Source organism: Alnus glutinosa, chromosome 2, assembly GCF_958979055.1.
Source record: "Alnus glutinosa chromosome 2, dhAlnGlut1.1, whole genome shotgun sequence".
NCBI lineage: Eukaryota > Viridiplantae > Streptophyta > Magnoliopsida > Fagales > Betulaceae > Alnus > Alnus glutinosa.
In genome coordinates, this window is record NC_084887.1 from 30,605,661 (window position 1) to 30,626,942 (window position 21,282).

The window sequence follows — 21,282 nt, forward strand, 5'->3', positions numbered from 1 at the left end:
TTTTTGTGTTACACAGTTTAAGTGTATGTTGTTTTGTCTGAGTGAATGAGTTCTTCAAGTTTCTTTGTTAGGCATTGAAAGACTCCCTGCAAATTCAGCAGAATTTTAGAAGCAGAGACATTATAGATTATTTAAGCACCTAGATCGGCATACATGTTACATTGAAAGACTCCCTGCTTTAGGCTTACTTTCAATTTCATTTTGCTGGTAGACTTCAGGAGTCACAAACACGGATTAGATCGGCATACATGTTTCATTGTTTTAGCTCCTATATAGACTAACAGTATATAGCCTAAAGCACCTAGATTGCTTTCAGACACAAACTTTTCCTTTTTCTGCCCCGTCAATTATGACTTAATAAACTCTTTGAAGCTTGCAGATAGCAAAGGAGAACAAGGAAAAGTATTTGCAAGAAATGGAGTCTTACAAACAGAAGAAGGATGAAGAAGATGCCAATCTTATTTGCTGATTGAGATTGTAGATAGTTACAAAGTTGATTTTATTTTCAGAAATCTCTTGTCATGCAAATGGATGGCGTTTTGATGTGTATGTGTTTAAGATGGTGGTGCACAACACTTTGTTGATTGGATTTACTCACGAGCTTTGTTGTTTGGGATTGAGTCTCTGAGTTTAAAGATTGATTACATATTTCCAATATGATTTTATTAATATTTCATCATTTTCTTAGATGGGTTTATTTCCTTCTTATTACGCAATTTGGAAGTCAATACAGACCAAAAAATTCTTACTTTGTCCAATATATGCACGTTTAGAGCTTGTTTGAAGAGATAATGAAGAAACCGCAAACAGGAATAAGTTAAAAATTGATTGATGTTAATTATGCATATGCAAAAATGGGCATGGAATGTTTGGCATAAGTTTTGAAGGACCATTTAACTTGGAGTCTTCAATCTTGGACCATAATTGAATCAATTTTGTGTTTTACACTTTTCAGCCCAAAAGCATTAAGCTCTTTTCAATTTCACAGTTTTGCCTCAATGGCAAAAGGTCATCTCATCAGAAGAACATGACATAAAAGTTTTATCAAAAAAATCCTCTATTTCCACTACAAAAAAAAATTGTTTTTTGCCACTTGCAGTTCGCCACGTGTACAGTCACTGTACACGTGGCGAACTGTTGGCCACGTGCAAGTGGCCACGTAAATACACGTGGTGGATCCGGGTGACACTAACTGCACAGTTGGCCGCGTGTATTGGCTACGTGGCCAAGTGGCCGCGTGTATTAAAATACACGTGGCTAACAATTAGCCGCGTGTATTTTAATACACGCGGCTAAATGTATTTTTTTTTTAAAAAAAAAAAAAAATTATTTTTTGGGTTAGCCGCGTGTATTTTAATACACGCGGCCATTTGGCCACGTGTATTAAAATACACGCGGCTAAATGTTTTTTAAAAAAAAAAAATTATATTTTTTGGGTTAGCCGCGTGTATTTTAATACACGCGGCCATTTCGCCACGTGTATTAAAATACACGAGGCTAAATGTATTTTTTTTTAAAAAAAAAAATATATTACATTTTTTTGGGCCACGTATACTTAATATTCTGAAGTATACAATTATATTATATTTTCTTCTTCTTTTTTTTTTTGTTTTTTTTTTTTTTTTCCCTTCGACGTCGAGAGTTAGAGAGATACAAAGAGTGAGAGAGAGATACAGAGAGTGAGACAGAGAGAGAGTGAGAGAGACACAGAGAGAGAAAGGTATTAGAGACAAAGAGAGAGACGTCGACGTCGGGAAGGCCGGCCACACGGTGGTCGGGGAGCTGGCCGGTGGTGCGCGTCTGACGGAGAGAGAGAGAGAGAGAGAGAGAGAGAGAGAGAGAGAGAGAGAGAGAGAGAGAGAGAGAGAGAGAGAGAGAGAGAGAGAGAGAGCGAGAGGGAGAGAGAGAGAGAACACTGAGAGAGAGAGAGAGAGAGAGAGAGAGAGAGAGAGAGAGAGAGAGAGAGAGAGAGAGAGAGAGAGAGCGAGCGAGAGGGAGGGAGAGAGAGCGAGCGAGAGGGAGAGAGAGAGAACACTGAGAGAGAGAGAATTGAGAGCGAGAGAATATATATATATATATGATATATTTCAAAACTGGTGCAGGTAGGCGCGCGTGACAACTCCCACGCACCTACCTGCACCAATTTTGGCCACGTGGTCTAAAGCCACGTGGCCGAATTCTTTTTTATTTACATTTTAAATATATTTTTATTATATATATTTATTTTATATTTATATTTTAAATATATTTTCAAAAACAGTTGGCCACGTGTATTTAATACACGTGGCCAATTGCAAATATAAATATAAAAAATTATAAAAAAATATAAATATTTTAGCCAAGCGTATTTATTACACGTGGCTAATTGACCACGTGTAATTAATATACGTGGCCAATTGCAAATATAAATATAAAAAATTAAAAAAAAATAAATAAATATTTTAGCCACGCGTATTTATTACACGTGGCCAATTGGCCACGTGTAATAAATACACGTTGCTACTTGGTCACGCATATTAATACATGTTGCCAATTACAAATATAAATATAAAAAATTATAAAAAAAAATATAAATATTTTAGCCACGCGTATTAATTACACGTGGCCAATTAGCCACGTGTAATTAATACACGTGACTAACTGTCATCAAGCCACGTTTATTTATTACACGTGGCTAATTGGCCACGTGGCTACAGTAACAGCTACTGTAGCCACGTGGCTAATTACATGTTTTTTTGTAGTGTTCTTTTACAGATTAGTGCACAAAGATAAGAGACATTACACTGCATATTTTCTTTACACTTTTACACAAAGGTAAAACACTAAAAATCAAATTCCGTTATACATCCACTCCCATTACACAACAAATTAACTCCAATACTTGAGTATTAACTCCAATAACTTCCAAAACACAATACATTAACACAAAAAACGTTAAAACAGAAAATCATCTTCAACGAAGGTACATGCATATAGGAAGTCCATATAGACTGTGGTGCATCAACCTCATTGGTGCCTTCTGAATTCTGATTCTTGGGCGCAATTCAAAATAGCCAATGCCATGTTATCAGCTCACATAAACACATCAGAAGCAGTGAAACTCAAGATGTTGAATGTAACCCATATGACTGCAAGGAGAAAAGATGGGCATTCATCTCTATATTATCTGGTAATAACTCTAATGTTTCATCTAATCCAGATGTCATGGCTATCCCATTGATTGAAGCACTCCACAAGCATCCTGCAAGCAACAGACATGCAATGAGACATTTTTAAAATTTTTAATAGCTTCTTAGATGAGTATTAAAAATGCTTAAGCACACAAAGATCTCTAGTAACCATAAAAAATTGAAAATGATGTGAAAAGAAATGTGTAAGAGCAATAATAAAAAGAAATGTATAACTAAACAAAAAACTCTACATAGACAAACTACAAAAACACCACTCTCGTCCGACTTTCGTGAACAAATAAATACAAAATTAGCTTTCACTTATACACACACACAAAAAAAAAAGAAAAGAAAAACAGCAATGCTGTAACAGAGTCTCCTCAAAGGCATCACAAACCACTTTCAATGTCATTTCATATGCAGAAGTCATTAGTATATCCAATTTGCGATTTTCATGGTGGATATCTTTTGCGAATACAAGTTTTTTTTTCTTTCAAGAAAACAAAACCCTCCAACCAACACTACAAAAACACCTTCATTTTGACGCGTGTCTACAGTACCCGTTACTGTAGACACGCGTCCAAATTGACACGTGTCATTTTAGACACGTGTCAAATTGTGAAGCCGTCCAAAATGGACACGTGTATGACATACACGTGTCCATTTGGACACGCATATGAAATACACGTGTCCATTTGGACATGTGTATTTCATATACGTGTCCAAATGGACACGTGTATTAATACACGTGTCCATTTGGACACGCATATGGAATACACGTGTCCATTTTGGACGCGTGTATATAGACACGCGTCCAATTGGACACGTGTATTCCATATGCGTGTCCAAATGGACACGTGTATTAATACACGTGTCAAAAATTTATTAATTCGCCAAATATATATTAAAAAAAAAATTCTGTGTTGTATTAATTATTTAAAAAAAAAAATCAAAAAAAAAAACTCCTTACATTATTAATCATACAAATCTAATCCAAAAATACGGTGTAGATTACCCTAACCTAATTTACATATTGTACTATATGCTATATGTAAATTTGTTGGTTGGAATTTATACTTTTTAGGTTCCTTATTTATATATATATAGTATACTATTAAGCACGTAAACCCTAACCTAATTTACATATTGTACTATATGCATAATTAAACAAATTTGGTGCTAAATATATAATTAAACTAAATAGTTTAAATTAGGGTTTAGTTTTGTACACCATCTACGTTTAGAAACCAAAAAAAAAAAAAATTAAACATAACAAAGTTAAAAAACCTATAATTAATACTATATATATAGATATGCATGCATGTAAACGGTTTAGAAACTATATACAGTAACCTTTTTATTTATGTCTATATATAGTAAATGCAATTATTTTTAGAGTTCTGCGCTACATAATGAATTAAATACTTATAGTTTAGTCCCTCGTAAATTTATGGCTATATATAGTACATACCCTTAGGGTTAGGGTTTATAGCATATAGTATATACACTTAGGGCTAGGGTTTATACCTATATATAGTATATATACTTAGGATTATGGTTTATCGATATATATAGTATATACACTTAGGGTTTGGGTTTTAGGGTTTATAGGTATATATAATATATACACTTAAGGCTATGTGTTATAAGTTTATTGATTTTACGTTTAATGAATAATAATGTCAATATATTTTTCACGTGTCATTATTGTACACTTTTAAGTATATATATATATATGTTAAATCATGAGCAGTTCAAAATTAGATTGTTCCGATATATATATATATAGTTATAGTTATAGTTATAGTACATTTACTTAGGGTTTAGTTTTATAGCTATATACTTTTGGATAGAGGATTAGGGTTAGGGTTTATGACTAGATATAGTACGTACCCTCATGATTAGAGTTTATAGCTATATATAGTCTAGCACTTAGGGTTAGAGTTTAATTTTATGGTTAGGTTTTAGTTTTTATTTTTTATGGTTTTAGGTTTTAGTATAGTACGTACCCTTAAGGTTATAGTTTATAGCTATATATAGTATATACACTTAGGGTTATAGTTTAATTTTTTGGACCATTAAATTATTATTTTTTAAATAATATATTTATTTCTATATATAATTATTTTTTATTATATATATAGATATATTTATTACTTTTTAAATTAAATACAATTTCTACTATGGGGGACGTGTATTTTAGGGTTAGGGTTTTTTGCTATATATAGTACATACAGTTAGGGTTATCGTTGTTTGCTATACAAAATACATACACTTATGATTAGGGTTTATATGATGAGTTATATATATATATATATATATATGGTGTACTTATAAGTACGTAAACCCTAACCCTAAATTGACATATTGTACTATATGCATAATTAAACCAACTTTGTGAAGCATATATGTAGACCCAAAAAAAAAAAATAATAATTAACATGAGTTCATGCAGTGCATGTACATGCAGTACATGCATTGCATGAACTTAGGGTTGCATGGGTTTATATAAAATAGATATTATATATATATATATATATATATATATATATATATATATATATATATATATATATATATATATATTAAATATTAAATATATATAGCATGTGGAGACGTGTATTTATAAACACGTCTCCAACTGTTTGGCCGGATGCCGCGCGGGAATTCTCCCGCGCGCCACCTGGCCAAACATTATATATTATATACGTAAAACTAATTAATAATATAAATATATATTATATTATATAAATTATATACTTATATTTATATATAAGAAATGGGTAGCTTCCAGAGGAAGCTACCCATTTCTTCTCTCTCGCTCTCTCTCTCTCTCATTTCTTCTCTCTCTCCCTCTGTCTCTCCGGCGAGCTCAGCAGGCCGGTGTGGTGAGCTTCGGCGTCGTCACGTCTCCCTCTCACCGACTGTCTCTCTCTCACCGATTCCCTCTAGCTCTCTCGCTCTCTCTCTCTCTCTCTCTCTCTCTCTCTCTCTCTCTCTCTCTCTCTCTCTCTCTTTCTCTCTCTTTCTCTCTCTACTGGGACGTCCCTCTGGCAGGGGTTGGCTAGGCCGTCGGTTCCCTTTCCTCCGGTCCGGTCAGTGGCTCTCTCTCTCTCTCTCTCTGTTCAGTCGCCGGTGCTCTTAATATATATTGCAGATAAATTTAGTGTTATATATATATATACATTTGCTAACTTTTTTTTCCTTTCTCCATAATGTATATCCGAATATGCAGGTATATATATAAAGAAGGAGCCCTAAATCCACAACCTACCGTCGACAGTGAGTAATTTCCCCTTAAATTTGTATTTCATTTTTTTTTTCAACATGTAAATGAAATACTGATTGAATATATATTGTAATAATTTTTATTGTAATAATTTGGACATTTGTTCTTGATTGATAATTGTAATAATTTTTGGACTGTGTTATATTTTATTTTTTCAATTTTGCTGAATCAGTGTAAGCTTAAATTACTGTTTTTTTTTTTTTTTTTGGGGGGGGTTTTCTTGGAGTAGGTATTTCATTTTTGCTATAGTTTGTGTTTTTTTTTTTAACAATGCTGCATGTATTTTTGTGTTAGTACACATTTGATATTTAGAAATTGTGTAGGCGTTTGTATTTTTGTGTCATTTAGTGTTATATGTATTTTTATTTTTTTGAAAGCCATGTTCTTTTTTGCCATGTTGTGTTTTTTATGTTTTTAATTTTTCCTGTCCTAATTTTTTATTTGAGAGGTTATATATATATATATATATATATATATATATTTTGAATGTGTTATTATGGATTACAATGTTTTTTTGTTAGTCAAACAAAATCAAACAATGTCCGATATTAGTTTAACGTTATAAACCAACGATGACACTTTTGAAAATAATAAATGGGAACAACAAATAAAATGGGTTTGAATAAAAAAAAAAAAAATTAAAATTGACCGTCTACTTTTTAAGAAATACTTAAACTCCAACCCTAAACTTTATATCTTCAAATCATAACCATAAAACCAACACAATAATAAACCCTTAAATAAACTTTGAATCCTACACGTTCTTAAAAAAAACCCTTACCCTAAACTCCAAACCCTAAATCGTAAACCCTAAAAAAAAAATTCCTACACTTTGAAACCTTAAAAACCCTAACCCTAAACCTTAAACCCTAAACCCTAAACCCTAACAAACCCTAAACCCTAAAGCCTAAAAAAAAATATCCTACACTTTCTAAAAAAAGAAACCCTAACACTAAAAACAAAAGTCCTATCCTTAAACCCTAAACCCTAAACCCTAAAAAAAAAAATTATCCTACACTTTCTAAAAAAAGAAACCCTAACACTAAAAACAAAAATCCTAACCTTAAACCCTTAAAAAGAAAATTTCCTACACTTTCTAAAAAAAAAATTCCTAACACTAAAAACAAAAATCCTAACCTTAAACCCTAAACCCTAAGAAACTAAAACCCTAAACCCTAAACCCTAATCCTAGATCCTTTAAAAAAAAAAAAAAAATTCCTACATTTTCTATAACCAAACCCTAACCTTAAACCATAACGAACCCTAAATCCTAAACCCTAACAAAAAAAAAAAAATCCTACACTTTCTAAATTTATACCCTAAACCCTAACAAACCCTAACCCTAAACCCTTTAAAAAAAAAAAAATCCTACACTTTCTAAATTTATACCCTAACCCTAAACCCTTTAAAAAATAAAAAAAAATCCTACACTTTCTAAATTTATACCCTAACCCTAACAAACCCTAACCCTAAACCCTTTAAAAAAAAAAAAATCCTACACTTTCTAAATTTATACCCTAACCCTAACCCTAAACCCTAACCCTAACAAACCCTAACCCTAAACCCTAACAAACCCTAACCCTAAACCCTTTAAAAAAAAAAAAAATCCTACACTTTCTAAATTTATACCCTAACCCTAACAAACCCTAACCCTAAACCCTTTAAAAAAAAAAAAAAAAATCCTACACTTTCTAAATTTATACCCTAACCCTAAACCCTTTAAAAAATAAAAAAAAAATCCTACACTTTCTAAATTTATACCCTAACCCTAACAAACCCTAACCCTAAACCCTAACAAACCCTAACCCTAAACCCTTTAAAAAAAAAAAAAAATCCTACACTTTCTAAATTTATACCCTAACCCTAACCCTAAACCCTAACCCTAACAAACCCTAACCCTAAACCCTAACAAACCCTAACCCTAAACCCTTTAAAAAAAAAAAATCCTACACTTTCTAAATTTATACCCTAACCCTAACCCTAAACCCTAACCCTAACAAACCCTAACCCTAAACCCTAACAAACCCTAACCCTAAACCCTTTGAAAAAAAAAAAAAAATCCTACACTTTCTAAATTTATACCCTAACCCTAAACCCTTTAAAAAATAAAAAAAAATCCTACACTTTCTAAATTTATACCCTAACCCTAACAAACCCTAACCCTAAACCCTTTAAAAAAAAAAAAATCCTACACTTTCTAAATTTATAACCTAACCCTAACCCTAAACCCTAACCCTAACAAACCCTAACCCTAAACCCTAACAAACCCTAACCCTAAACCCTTTAAAAAAAAAAAAAAATCCTACACTTTCTAAATTTATAACCTAACCCTAACCCTAAACCCTTTAAAAAATAAAAAAAAAAATCCTACACTTTCTAAATTTATACCCTAACCCTAACAAACCCTAACCCTAAACCCTAACAAACCCTAACCCTAAACCCTTTAAAAAAAAAAAAAATCCTACACTTTCTAAATTTATACCCTAACCCTAAACCCTTTAAATAATAAAAAAAAATCCTACACTTTCTAAATTTATACCCTAACCCTAACAAACCCTAACCCTAAACCCTAACAAACCCTAACCCTAAACCCTTTAAAAAAAAAAAAAAAATCCTACACTTTCTAAATTTATAACCTAACCCTAACCCTAAACCCTAACCCTAACAAACCCTAACCCTAAACCCTAACAAACCCTAACCCTAAACCCTTTAAAAAAAAAAAAAAAATCCTACACTTTCTAAATTTATAACCTAACCCTAACCCTAAACCCTAACCCTAACAAACCCTAACCCTAAACCCTTTAAAAAAAAAAAAAATCCTACACTTTCTAAATTTATACCCTAACCCTAAACCCTTTAAATAATAAAAAAAAATCCTACACTTTCTAAATTTATACCCTAACCCTAACAAACCCTAACCCTAAACCCTAACAAACCCTAACCCTAAACCCTTTAAAAAAAAAAAAAATCCTACACTTTCTAAATTTATAACCTAACCCTAACCCTAAACCCTAACCCTAACAAACCCTAACCCTAAACCCTTTAAAAAAAAAAAAAATCCTACACTTTCTAAATTTATACCCTAACCCTAACCCTAAACCCTAACCCTAACAAACCCTAACCCTAAACCCTAAAAAAAAAAAAATAACCTAAACCCTCCTAAACCCTAACAAACCCTAACCCTAAACCCTTAAGAAAAGAAAAAAAAAAAAAAAAAAAAACAAAATCCTACACTTTTTTTTTTAAAAAAAAAAAAAGCCTAACCATAAACCCTAACAAACCCTAACCCTAAACCCTTTAAAAAAAAAAAATCTTACACTTTCTAAATTTATACCCTAACCCTAACCCTAAACCCTAAACCCTAACCCTAAACCCTAAAAAAAAAAAAAAAAAACCTAAACCCTCCTAAACCCTAACAAACCCTAACCCTAAACCCTAAACCCTAAACCCTTACAAACCCTAACCCTAAACCCTTTAGAAAAGGAAAAAAACAAAAATGTGTTGAATGTGCAGGAGGAGTTCTATGTACCTGTATCAGTAGACGCGCGCAGGGCACAACAGGAGGCTTTATGTGATATTGGCCGTAAGCACCGCTCGTGGAAGTCGAGGTTCAAAACCAAACTACGTATTAGAGACGGTGACACGCCCGAGATTATCCGTGCGAGAATGCCGGACAATTTTTTTGGCAACTATGACGCAGAAGATGTAGAGTTCCTGCTGAGAGATTGGTGCCGTGAGCAAAAAATCGTATGTAGGCCAAGAAAATGTTGTGGTTTTTTAATAACAGTTTATTTAATTTTAGTTTTAATTTAAGTGTGTCAATGCTTACATTTTTATTTTCATGTTAAATGCGTAGGCAACCTCTGAACGGATGAAGAGGCTGCGCGAGCAGAATGACCTTCCTCATTGTACGGGATCTAAAAGTTATGCCAGATTTAGTCACGAGGAGGTATGAAAATATATATGTTTATGTTATATATTTGTTGATAATTGTTTTTATTTTTATTTATACTATTTTTATCGCTATCTGTTTCTTATATATGTCAACTGCATGACGACAGACATGTACATCTGGCACGCCCCCCACTCGCGCCGTGTCGTTCGTGAAGACCCACACGAGGAAGGACGGCACTCACGTGAACGAACGTACACGGGTCCTATGCGTATGCTACTGATTTAATTTACTATTATTTTTAAAATTATGTGTAATTTGTCATTATTCAATATATGACTTGTTCATGTTGACGACGTACAGGAGAGGATGACGCAGAGTTTATCCAGTAATCCAGCCGCCACGCAAAGCGTCTCCGCAGACACGGTGCGTTGGGCACCGAACGACGCTTACGAACAGGCGGTTGGGAGGCCTGAGTATGCAGGGAGGGTTCGGCAGGTTGGGCCGAACGTCACACCTGTTCGGGGGACATGTTTCTCATATAGGCCTCGGTCACAAGGGGGACCATCTCAGGGCACGTCTCGGGATTGGGCCGAAAACACTCGGAAGATGGAAGAGATGCAAGCGGAGCTACAGGCTGAGCGAGCGAGGAATGACCTGTTGGAGCAGCGCCTGCAACAGGTTGAGGTCTTCATGTCCTCCATGGGAGCATCAGCACCATGTCTTGGTACGCCTTCACCTGCACACGTAGGTAGTACGTCGTCTGTTAGTAGTGCATCTGCAGGTATGATTTATACTGTGTGTAGGAAAAAATTAATTTCAATTTGTTTTAATTACCCCTTTAATTTTGCAAGTAATATTATATACTTTAATTGTCTATATGATTTGCAGGTAATTCGACAACGGTTGGTACGTTGTCGCCTGTTGGACGACGGCTGACCCAGCATTCCATTGTCGCTACACCTTCGCCCGCTACACCATTCCTTGCGCAGCAATCGCCGGTTGGCGATAACACGCCTGGGACGGTACCTCCTCATTCGCAGGGACGCCCTTCAGATTTGTAGATATTTTGTGTAATTAATTTTTATGTGTAAATATTTGCTTAGTTAACGAATACGTTATTAACTTATGATTTGTGTAATATTATTTTGTGTAGTTTTTCTGTAAAATCAATATTTTGTTATTTGTGGTCGGAAATAATAAAATTTGAAATAACTATTAAAATTATTATACCAAATAATTTTAAATAACCAATACCAAAACTAAATTGAAGAAAAAAAATCCAAATTGGGTTTTTTATTTAATTAAATTTTTAATTTAATTAATTAATCGTATTTTTAATTTAATTTAAAAATACAATTAAATAATTAAATTAAAATTTTATTTAAATGAAAAATTCGATTTGGATTTTTTTTAAAAAAATATAACCAATTTGACACGTGTATCTAAATACACGTGTCAAAACAAGTTGACACGTGTATTGAGATACACGTGTCAAATTTGACACGTGTATCTCAATACACGTGTCAAAGTGTTTTGACACGTGTATTTAAAATACTCGTGTCAAACGGTTTGACACGTGTATTGAGATACACGTGTCAAAACACTTTGACACGTGTATTGAGATACACGTGTCAACTTGTACACTTAATGTCGTGCACATTTGACACGCGTCTTACGCGTGTCAAAGTGCACGTGTCTAAATGTTTGACACGTGTACAGCACTGTACACGTGTCAAAATGCACGTGTCAAAGTGCATACATTTTTGTAGTGCAATGCAATAACCATTTGCACTTCACCAAAGAATCAAATCTGACGACATAAAACGGCATCATATTTGCAGAATAGAGATATTGCACAGTATCAAGTCCATCCCATATAAAAAAGAATCATCCCGCGGGACAAAACAGTAAAGGCTTACTGGCTTATACATTTATTTGTGCACAAGTGAAAACGATTTCAAATTCCAATTCTGTGGTAATAAACAAAGCACAACAAATGGTCAAACACAGACCCACAAAGGCCATACCCTTTTTTTTCCACCAATTTTAATATCGAAGAAAACTTTGTTGGTCACTTCCTCCAGATCCTCCTCCAACTTGTTTTTCTGGTTCACATACTCAAACCAAATAGATATTTTTAACCACCCAAAAAAAAAAAAAAAACACAAGACAGGAAAAAATAATTCATAACTGTTTGTTTGAACAGCAAAAAGATAGCCTCCAAACCTCGTGGGGCTGACTTCTGATAACACTTTCCTTAGATGAGACTCCGGCATCGTGAGAAAAAAAAATACAGCTTTAGTTTCATTATCCTGAAAAATTTAGATAAAACGGTGGAAGTACCTGAATGATAGCTAGGGTTCCGAACAAAATCAGGACCCTAGAAAAGAGCTACCAACACCAACTTTGTTGTGGTGGCCATGTCTTCAGCTTCTTTTAGCTCCGACCACGCCTCCGTTTCTCTAGTGGTTGTGATTCAAAGAAAAAAACCAAAAAACAAAAAAAAACTTTCAAGAACGAACAAGTCGGAGAGAGAGAGAGAGAGAGAGGTCTCTTGGTCGGCGGTGGGCGGCTTTGGCTGTAGGTGGTGGGGGGCGGCGGTGGGCGGAGGATTTTGGGTGGGGAGGGAGATTTTGAAAATTTTGGAACAAAAAGTAAGAAAAGTGGAGGGGTTCGGAATTCGTATTTTAGAAGCTGAACTGATTATTTTTTAAAAAAGAAAAGTAAAAAAAAAAAAGTGCCACGTGATTATGAAAGTCGGATGAAAGTGGGATGGGAGGGAGCTGGATAGACGAACTCTTAGTATTGTGACTCGAGAAAGCATGCATGCACGCACGACTTCTTAAGTAGGCGCGCTTCCCCAATTCCGACACGCCTACGTGCATGCCCGGTATCCACAAAATCCACGTGTGTTTCACAGTTCACCACGAATTATGGTTCGACTTCTTTTTGTTGCCTAGTTTTACCATGGTCCATGTAGCTCTCTGTGCATGTAAATCATTCAAAAAAATTTCTCTTTGCAATTCAATTATTTTCAGCCTCTTGAAATCATTTATCACGCATCCCGTTAAGACTGGTATCGGACGGTCTTACTTATGGCAGTCAAAACTTCGTATTCCTAAACCTAACTTTTTACACCAAAACATTGAAGTGATAAAAAATTTACAATCTTAAATTTTTGTTTTGATCATGCATCGAAATAAGTCAATATGTAAAAGTTAACAAAGGATGATAATTTGAAAAGTTACCCATTTATTTACGTACCCTCGTAGTTCTATATTTTTTTTTTTTTGGGAATAAGTAACGCAGTCGTAGATGCTCTATCACATTTTATTTTGAGGCATTTTTCCTCTAAAGATTTGAAAAACTTGCTTATCCCAAACCCGAGCACTGTTCACACGAGCAAATGCTGGAGCGCAATTGCTTCTGCAAATTAAATATAATTGACTAGAATCATTACATATGTTGCGTACGTACTTAAGAACAATAGAAACACAGAAAAAGCTATTGACCATTAGACCATATTCTCTTAGTCAGCATTCAGAAATTCCCACAGGCTCATGTCAAAAGAAAAGTCAGCCAAACAACTCGGATCGCCAACATCAAAAGTATCCCCACCTTTTGCCTCTGGTGCTATTTTCTCGGCCCAAAGATCTCTGCTGGGCTCTTTATCTAACGCACTCGTGTTGCATGTGGCTCTTTCATCATCTTCTTTGTCATCTAACAAGCTTTCCCACCATTTAATCCTACTCTCCGACCCCATTATTGCTGGAGATATGCTGATCCCATTGTCCTCTGGTTCAAAACTTTCTGCAGTCGTTGTAGGTTTCCCACTTAACCAAGTGAAATTTTTGGTGAAGGTCCTAGGTCGAGGTTTTATCACTTTCACTTTCACAATATCTTGTGCTTTTTCTTTCGCGTCTTTGTTGCGAGAAATTTCCTTCTTTTGGAGGTGTGTATTCCAATAGTTCTTCACGTCATTAGCCGTTCTTCCGGGAAGCCTACCAGCAATGAGTGCCCATCTACACAAACAGAATATATAAATATCAACAAAATGTTCAATAAGTATGCACTAAACTATATATTAAACCTGTTTATAATAGAAGGGTAGGACTCCGTTTGTTGTTATTAACAAAATTAAATGCGACGTAATCAGAATAAGTTCAAGGAAAGAGTGAGCTAGATCGGCAACCTATTGTTATTCTCCTTTTATTTCTTTTCACTTTTTTTAAAAATATCAAATTAAAAACATTTTAATTTTTTTATACTTTTTATATCACATCAATTATATTTTATTATTATTTAAATAAAAAAATTCACTACAAAACAAATTTTTTTCACTTTTCTATAAAATATTTTCAAATTTTATATCAGATCACTTTTTATTCTACAACACAACTACTTACCAATATCCCCATTCTTATTTAACAGAAGTTGTTCCTACTCAATTCAAAAAGAAAGGTGTAGGGTGATTCACGAGGTAATTAAGTCCCATCGAGCTAAGGGTTTGCAAAAAGTGTTTTTGATTTTAAGTTTTGAAAAGTTTTTCTCAAAAACTGAAAAATTGAGACTTTTTTATTTTATTTTTTTGGGGGTTGAAGTTGACAAAAAGTTGTCATGATCGAGGTCCACAAAAGAAAAATTTGTCCGGTGGATTGAAACAGTTAACAGTGTTTCTAAAAAGCAAGTGTATGTTTAATTGATTTAATATATAATTGTTTTTCAAAAAAATGTTTTTTTTTTCTTTTTTCTTTTTTTTTTTTTTTCTCTTTAATTTGAAAAGAGATTTTGCCGTGACCAAAATAGAGGTGGCAAGGCATTTACACCACTCCTTTCTTGCCGGTGGACATGTGACCACCTCTTTATTTATTTTAAATATTTATTTTATTTTTTTGTAAGTAATTACAATTAAAGATTACTTTCCCACGTAAAAATATTTATATAAAAAAAGTATAGAATATTTTCTGAAGAGTGTATTGTATTTTATTTTTGAAAAGTTCGTGGTTTAATAACTATTTTCCAAAAAGTATAAAAAAGAAAAAGCACGCTTATAGATTTTTTTTTTTCTTTTATTTAATGATAATCAATCAAAACTGCGTTTTTAGATTATACATAATATGTATTTATAGTAACAAAACCCAAAAACCTAGTAGAATACTTAAATAAGTCGGTTAACAAAAACTGTCACAACTAGTTCGAACTGGTAAAAAATCTCAACTTGTCCCAAGTTCAGTTTGAACTGAACTTGCAACTCTAGCTACTGGATATTCTTTGAAGCATCTCTTCCCAAGTTCAATTCAAACTAAACTTGGAATGCCAACTTCTGTCCAACTTTTCAGTTTTCTTTTTGCATCCCATTTTGATTTAGTAAATATTGAAATTAGCAAAACTTCATGAAACATGGCTTAATTTGTAAGCCTTTGAATTATCTTTCCAACGCCACTAAACTTCCCCCATCTGATGTCAAAAACTCAAAGATATGACATTTGTATTGAAGCAAGTCTAATTGAAACCCACCCTACATCAGTTAGACAAGATCTAATACTAATTTCCTTTTTTTTTTTAGAAAAAAAAAAACTACATATATCTGATAATTGTTCCTGTCTTTTTACTTTTAAAATTAGTTTTAAAACAAATTAATTATCAAACATGTTTAAAGTGTTGTGTTTTGAAAACAAAAATTGAAATTTTTCTGTGAGGTCATATCAATGTTTGATAAAAGTTGTCCCTGCCCAATTAGAAGAGAGAGGGGTACAGTAATAGTAAATGGGCTAAGTTTAAGGGAAATGCTAAGAAACATCATTCATACCCCCTTCATCCCCTTTTCATTAAATAAATTGATTTTAATGAAAATGGAGGATGAGAGGGGGATGAGGGGTGCATGTGTAGCACCCCTCTTTTATCTAGTAATTATTCAAGGAAGAAACCAAGAGCAATGCCCCTTTTTTTTTTATATATATATATTTTTGCTTATATAGTGATAGAACAATTAACATAAGAGGAATGCTAAAACTCCTTCTAATATTCTTCTGGTGTTCGTCTAGAAGGATATAAATGTAATTAAAAAATTAAAAAATTACATCAATGTCATCTAGAAAGACATAGATGTAATTTTTTTAATTACACTTATATTATTCCAGATGGACACCAAAATAACACTAGAAGGAACTCTAATAATACTCTTAATATAATTTATACTACCTTTTTCCGTTTCCAAAGGATTTAAGTTAAATAATTTCCTGGTCTTTTGTTCTTAATTAAAATTAATAACAATAAAGACATATTCGATTGCTTAAAAACTATACTACGTGACTAGTGTAATTTATAATTCTAAACACACCAAGATACACACTCGGGCTAAGAAAAAGAAAAAAGTGTTTGAAGTGTGAAAAATAAAAGAAAATAATAATAATATGAATGAAAAAGTGGTTACGGGCCTTGCAATTAATGTGACCAAATTGACCAAATTGTTCCAAAAATACTCCCATTTTGACCCTTGAAATACTACATTCATGGCTTGACGTAATGGCCGTGGAAACAGAGGCGGGCTCAACGTCATGTGTAGAAATTTGGGCAACAAGGGCACGGGATGGTGCATGGGTGGCGGAGGCACCTTAGAGGGTGGGGTTCATGGCCCCCTAAAAATTTTCAAAACCCTTAAAAAAAAATTATTTTTTAAGGGTTAATCATATGATGACATCGACGAAAATAAAATTCTAACCCCTTCAAAAAATTTACTCTACTAGTAAAAATTAGATTACGTGGTAGAATCATTTTTAGCGGATCATTTACTAGTTTATATTGAAAAAGAAATTGATAAAGATTTCACTGTAGAAATGATGGTGGATCTAAAAGATCATCAGCACAATTCAAAGAAGATACAAAGTTTTTTTTGTACATGTCTATATATAGCGAAGTACAACACTTGTATTTAGAAGAAATGTTATTTTTAAATATAATTTTATAGACATGTAATTTTTATATACAAATATGACTTATGACTAAATATGAAGTTGAGATTAAGATTTATATGTTTTTATTTTACACGCCCGCAGATATATATATATATATATATATATAAATTTGAGGCCATTAGGTACGTGGGAATAATGCCACCAAAAGATTTCTGACTCCACGCACATATATATATATATATATATATATATTAGGTACGCGGGGTAATGCATCCAAAATGGAAAAATGGAAATTACTGGAGAGGGTCCATTGCGTACGTTAAAAAATGTGGGTAGTCCTTGGGTTGAATAGGAGTGGGAAAGGAAGGTTGGTCAGATGGTTCCATGGTAGATGGTATGTGGGACAAATCCTCAAACACAGGTGGTTCGGAAGAGGAATGCCCGTGGGTGTCAGAATTGTTAATGGACAAGTGACGCTGAGAATTAAATGACTGTTGTGAGGAGATCTGTATGGTATTTGGGAAGAATTTGTGCAGCAAAGGATGAGTTAGATGAACCGATTGAGGTTGAAGAAAAAGGGAATTTGCCTTTCATCAAAGGCTACATGACAAGAGAAATAAACTCGTCCGGTAGGAATATGAAGGCAACAATAACCATGGTGGGAGTTGCTGTATCCAACAAAAACACATGGAAGAGACTGAAAATCAATTTTGTGGGTGTTATAGGGGCAAATGAATGGCCAACAGAGGCAGCTAAAAACTTTCAAGAAATTGTAGTCGACTTCCAATTGAAGAGAAGCTCAAATGGAGACTTCATCAGTGTGGTTACAGAGGATGGGAAACGATTTATCAGATTGCAGGCAGATTGGAATGCTTCATCCCAAAGAGTGTGAGGGGCTAGCTGAGGCATGAGCAATGAGAGATAAGCCAATTTCGACAAAATTTTAATTAATTAGCAGTGGGACTAGAGAGATCAAGGGAGGAGGACTGCTGGGTCAGGGATGACTGCCATTAATAAAACCCACAAGCTCTTGGCCTCGCAGGAAAGGAATGAGTTGGGCTTTCCAAAGGAGGTCATTTTTTCAAGCTAGTTTGACAGTAATTAAGAAATTGGTTGAAAGGCGTGAAGGAAGGAAGGAGCAGAGGTGGAGGTGTTGAAAGTAATGCACTTGGCATTACTACAAGCATTAATTAAGAACGTTTGGAAAAAAAAAAGATTTTACTTAATATGATTTTCAAGATTCAATAAAAAAGAAGAAAAATTTATATAACTTTCTTGACTAATAGCAAATATTTCATTCACAGCTCAGCTTTCATATATATAAATATATGCCCTTACATTTGCATATGGGCAGAGTTAAGAATACTTTTTTTTTTTTGGATGAATAAGAGTTAAGAATACGTTCTCTCACACACCCTGTATGTACGTCTAACTACTGAGTAATCAGTTGGAGTACTTATATTAACTATACTTGCCTGTTACCCAGGAGCTTATGGAGCTTGATCATTAGGTCAACTTCATCCGCCGTGAATCCTCCTCTCTTGATATTTGGCTTTAGGTAGTTCAGCCACCTCAGTCTACAGCTTTTCCGGCATCTATTTAATCCTGCAAATTGCAAGAAACCGATATAAACTTACTTTCCATTTTCATCAGTTAATTTAAAAAGCTCAAGAGAGAAAAAAACAACCGATCGAATTGATCGATGTCTCGCTTCGATCGATCTGTAATACGTCGTACGTACCTGCTCTGAGAGGAATTTGGTACCACTTTCCTTCTCCATACTTGTGAACGTACTGCCTCAGAAGGAGATCTTCCTCTTCAGTCCATGCACCTTTTCTCACACCCAAAGAGCTCTCCATGGAGGGCCTGCAAAACGTACGTACTTATACCCCCAACTAGCTAAAGTACGTACCACCAAAAGGCACGTTGGAATTGATACAGAGCGCGCTCTTCTCCTTCTTCTTCTTTGGGGTTAGACGTCACGTGTGGTTACACAAATCATTCCATTAGTGTATTGTGAGAAGCATGCATGCACGACTTCTAATTAAGTAGGCGCGCGCGGTTCCCCAATTCCGACACGCCTACGTGCATGCCCGCTATCCACAAAATCCACATGTGTTTCCCACTTGACCACGAATTAGGGTTCGACTTCTTTTTGATTTATTTGCTTAACAGAGAATAATAACAAAATAAAAAATAAAAAAAAAAAAGGGTACGGTGATAAGGTTGGGGTGAGGACGGGACAGGGGCCCAAGCTCAACATAAAAAAAAATTCAAGAGACACTGAGAGACTCACTGGCCAATGGATTGGGACATGACAAAAAGCTGACGCTTAAATAATCGAAAGAGATGATAATGAGAAAAAGGGACCATCAAATCACACCGAGTGATACCATATATAGCAGTGTTCCATACCCACCATACCTTTAAATTATTGTGGACAACCATGAAAGTTATGAAACAGATACCAATTGTATGGATTCATGGACTAAGATCCTAACACATTAACCACAAATGAAAATATGTTATAAATCAGCAAAATTAAATGACCATAAAACTCTTCCTAGCTAGTTGATTAATGAACTTATAATACTAGCCAGATGTCTGAATCTGAATCAGATGGTAAAGAAGGCACTATTATGATAGGATTCTACGGATGTAGAAGATTGGGTTGTGATATGGTAGAACAGTTTTTGGTACAATTAATGTCGACATATATTTTTGTTGGTGCTTATTCCGATTACTGCAAAACAATAAAAGTAAACAAAAAAGCTTATCGAGAGTGCCAGTTGAATCCCACTCCCAGGAGGCGGAGCTACCCAAAGGCTTGGGGGGACTCAAAATTTTGTCCCCTTTTACCAGATGCATTGTGTCCCTTTTAAAGTTTTTGGTAGCTAAGTCATTGTCGTTGTTGATGTTCATGTGATGGTTGAGAAGTAATCTCAACTGCAGTATTTCAAATATTCAAATTCCGATATCTTGAGATTCGATTCTTTTTTTATGAGTTATTACGATGGATAGTTGTTGTCATCCATCTAACAACTTATTTAAATGAAATTTGATTGAATGGGACCACAATGAGATTTTATCCCCAAAATGATATATAGATTGTAGAAACGGAAGAGGAATTTTATTGAATAATACTCCAGTACTTAAGGTAGGAGTTCACAGGCATACAATATGTTGGATCAATGACTCTTCCCTTTAGCTAAGACTCGACTGATAGCCAATTACTACTCAAAGATAAAGACTACCAATACCCTTTCCCTTGCTATTTCCATGCTCTCATATTATTTTCTTCACTCTCGGAATATATTATAGTGAAAATTAATAAAAATAAAAAATAAAAAAATTATCTAAGACAACTAAACAACTTTAAACAATATCATTTATCATAAACATAGACTCAGAACTTTCAAATAAATACTATCATAAAATCAAAACTGCTATCTACTGGTAAATAAATGATCAATCCCATTTGTGGTGGCTTTTCCAAACACCCAAACATGCATCCAATTAAGTACTACTCCGCTAAAACTGATGAGATATATAATATGAAAAATGTTACACTTTTTTAAATTAATCTTTTAAATTTGTTATTCAAATAATATGTCACAATTCTATAATGCATTTATCAAAATAATAAATAAGATAAGATTCTAACCCATCATTCATTTGAAAAGTTATAAATTTGAAAAATAATTTTTGAAAAGCATATCATTTCTCATATATTATAAAAAAACAAAGACGTCTCATCAGCTGATGGCAACATTCAAACTTCTCCAAAGTACACACGGCAAGTCGGGTCTGCACGAGACTTAAAAAAATAATTTTTTTTTAAAATTAAAAAAAGAAAAAGAAAAAAAAAAAAAAGAGTCGGGTCTGCACATCTTGTCTGCTTGTGTGTGGCCTAATTTTGCAACCGGCAAGAAAGATGCATCGTTCTTGTCCTTCACAAATAGATCGACAAACAATTGCGCGCCCCAAAAAGAGAAAAAGACAATCAACCACAGT

The 21,282-nt window shown here is 34.0% G+C and overlaps 1 protein-coding gene across 1 annotated transcript; it reads right to left on the reverse strand.

Moving 5' to 3' along the window:
- Positions 1 to 13,764: 13,764 nt before the first annotated feature.
- On the reverse strand, positions 13,765 to 19,446 carry LOC133859631 (transcription factor MYB1-like). Its single transcript, XM_062295100.1, has 3 exons — positions 19,010 to 19,446; positions 18,744 to 18,873; positions 13,765 to 14,376 (listed from the first exon to the last, which is right to left on the reverse strand). Exons 1-3 carry the CDS (start codon positions 19,125 to 19,127, stop codon positions 13,884 to 13,886), a joined length of 741 nt encoding a protein of 246 aa, XP_062151084.1. The 5' UTR covers positions 19,128 to 19,446; the 3' UTR covers positions 13,765 to 13,883.
- Between the last annotated feature and the right edge of the window lie 1,836 nt (positions 19,447 to 21,282).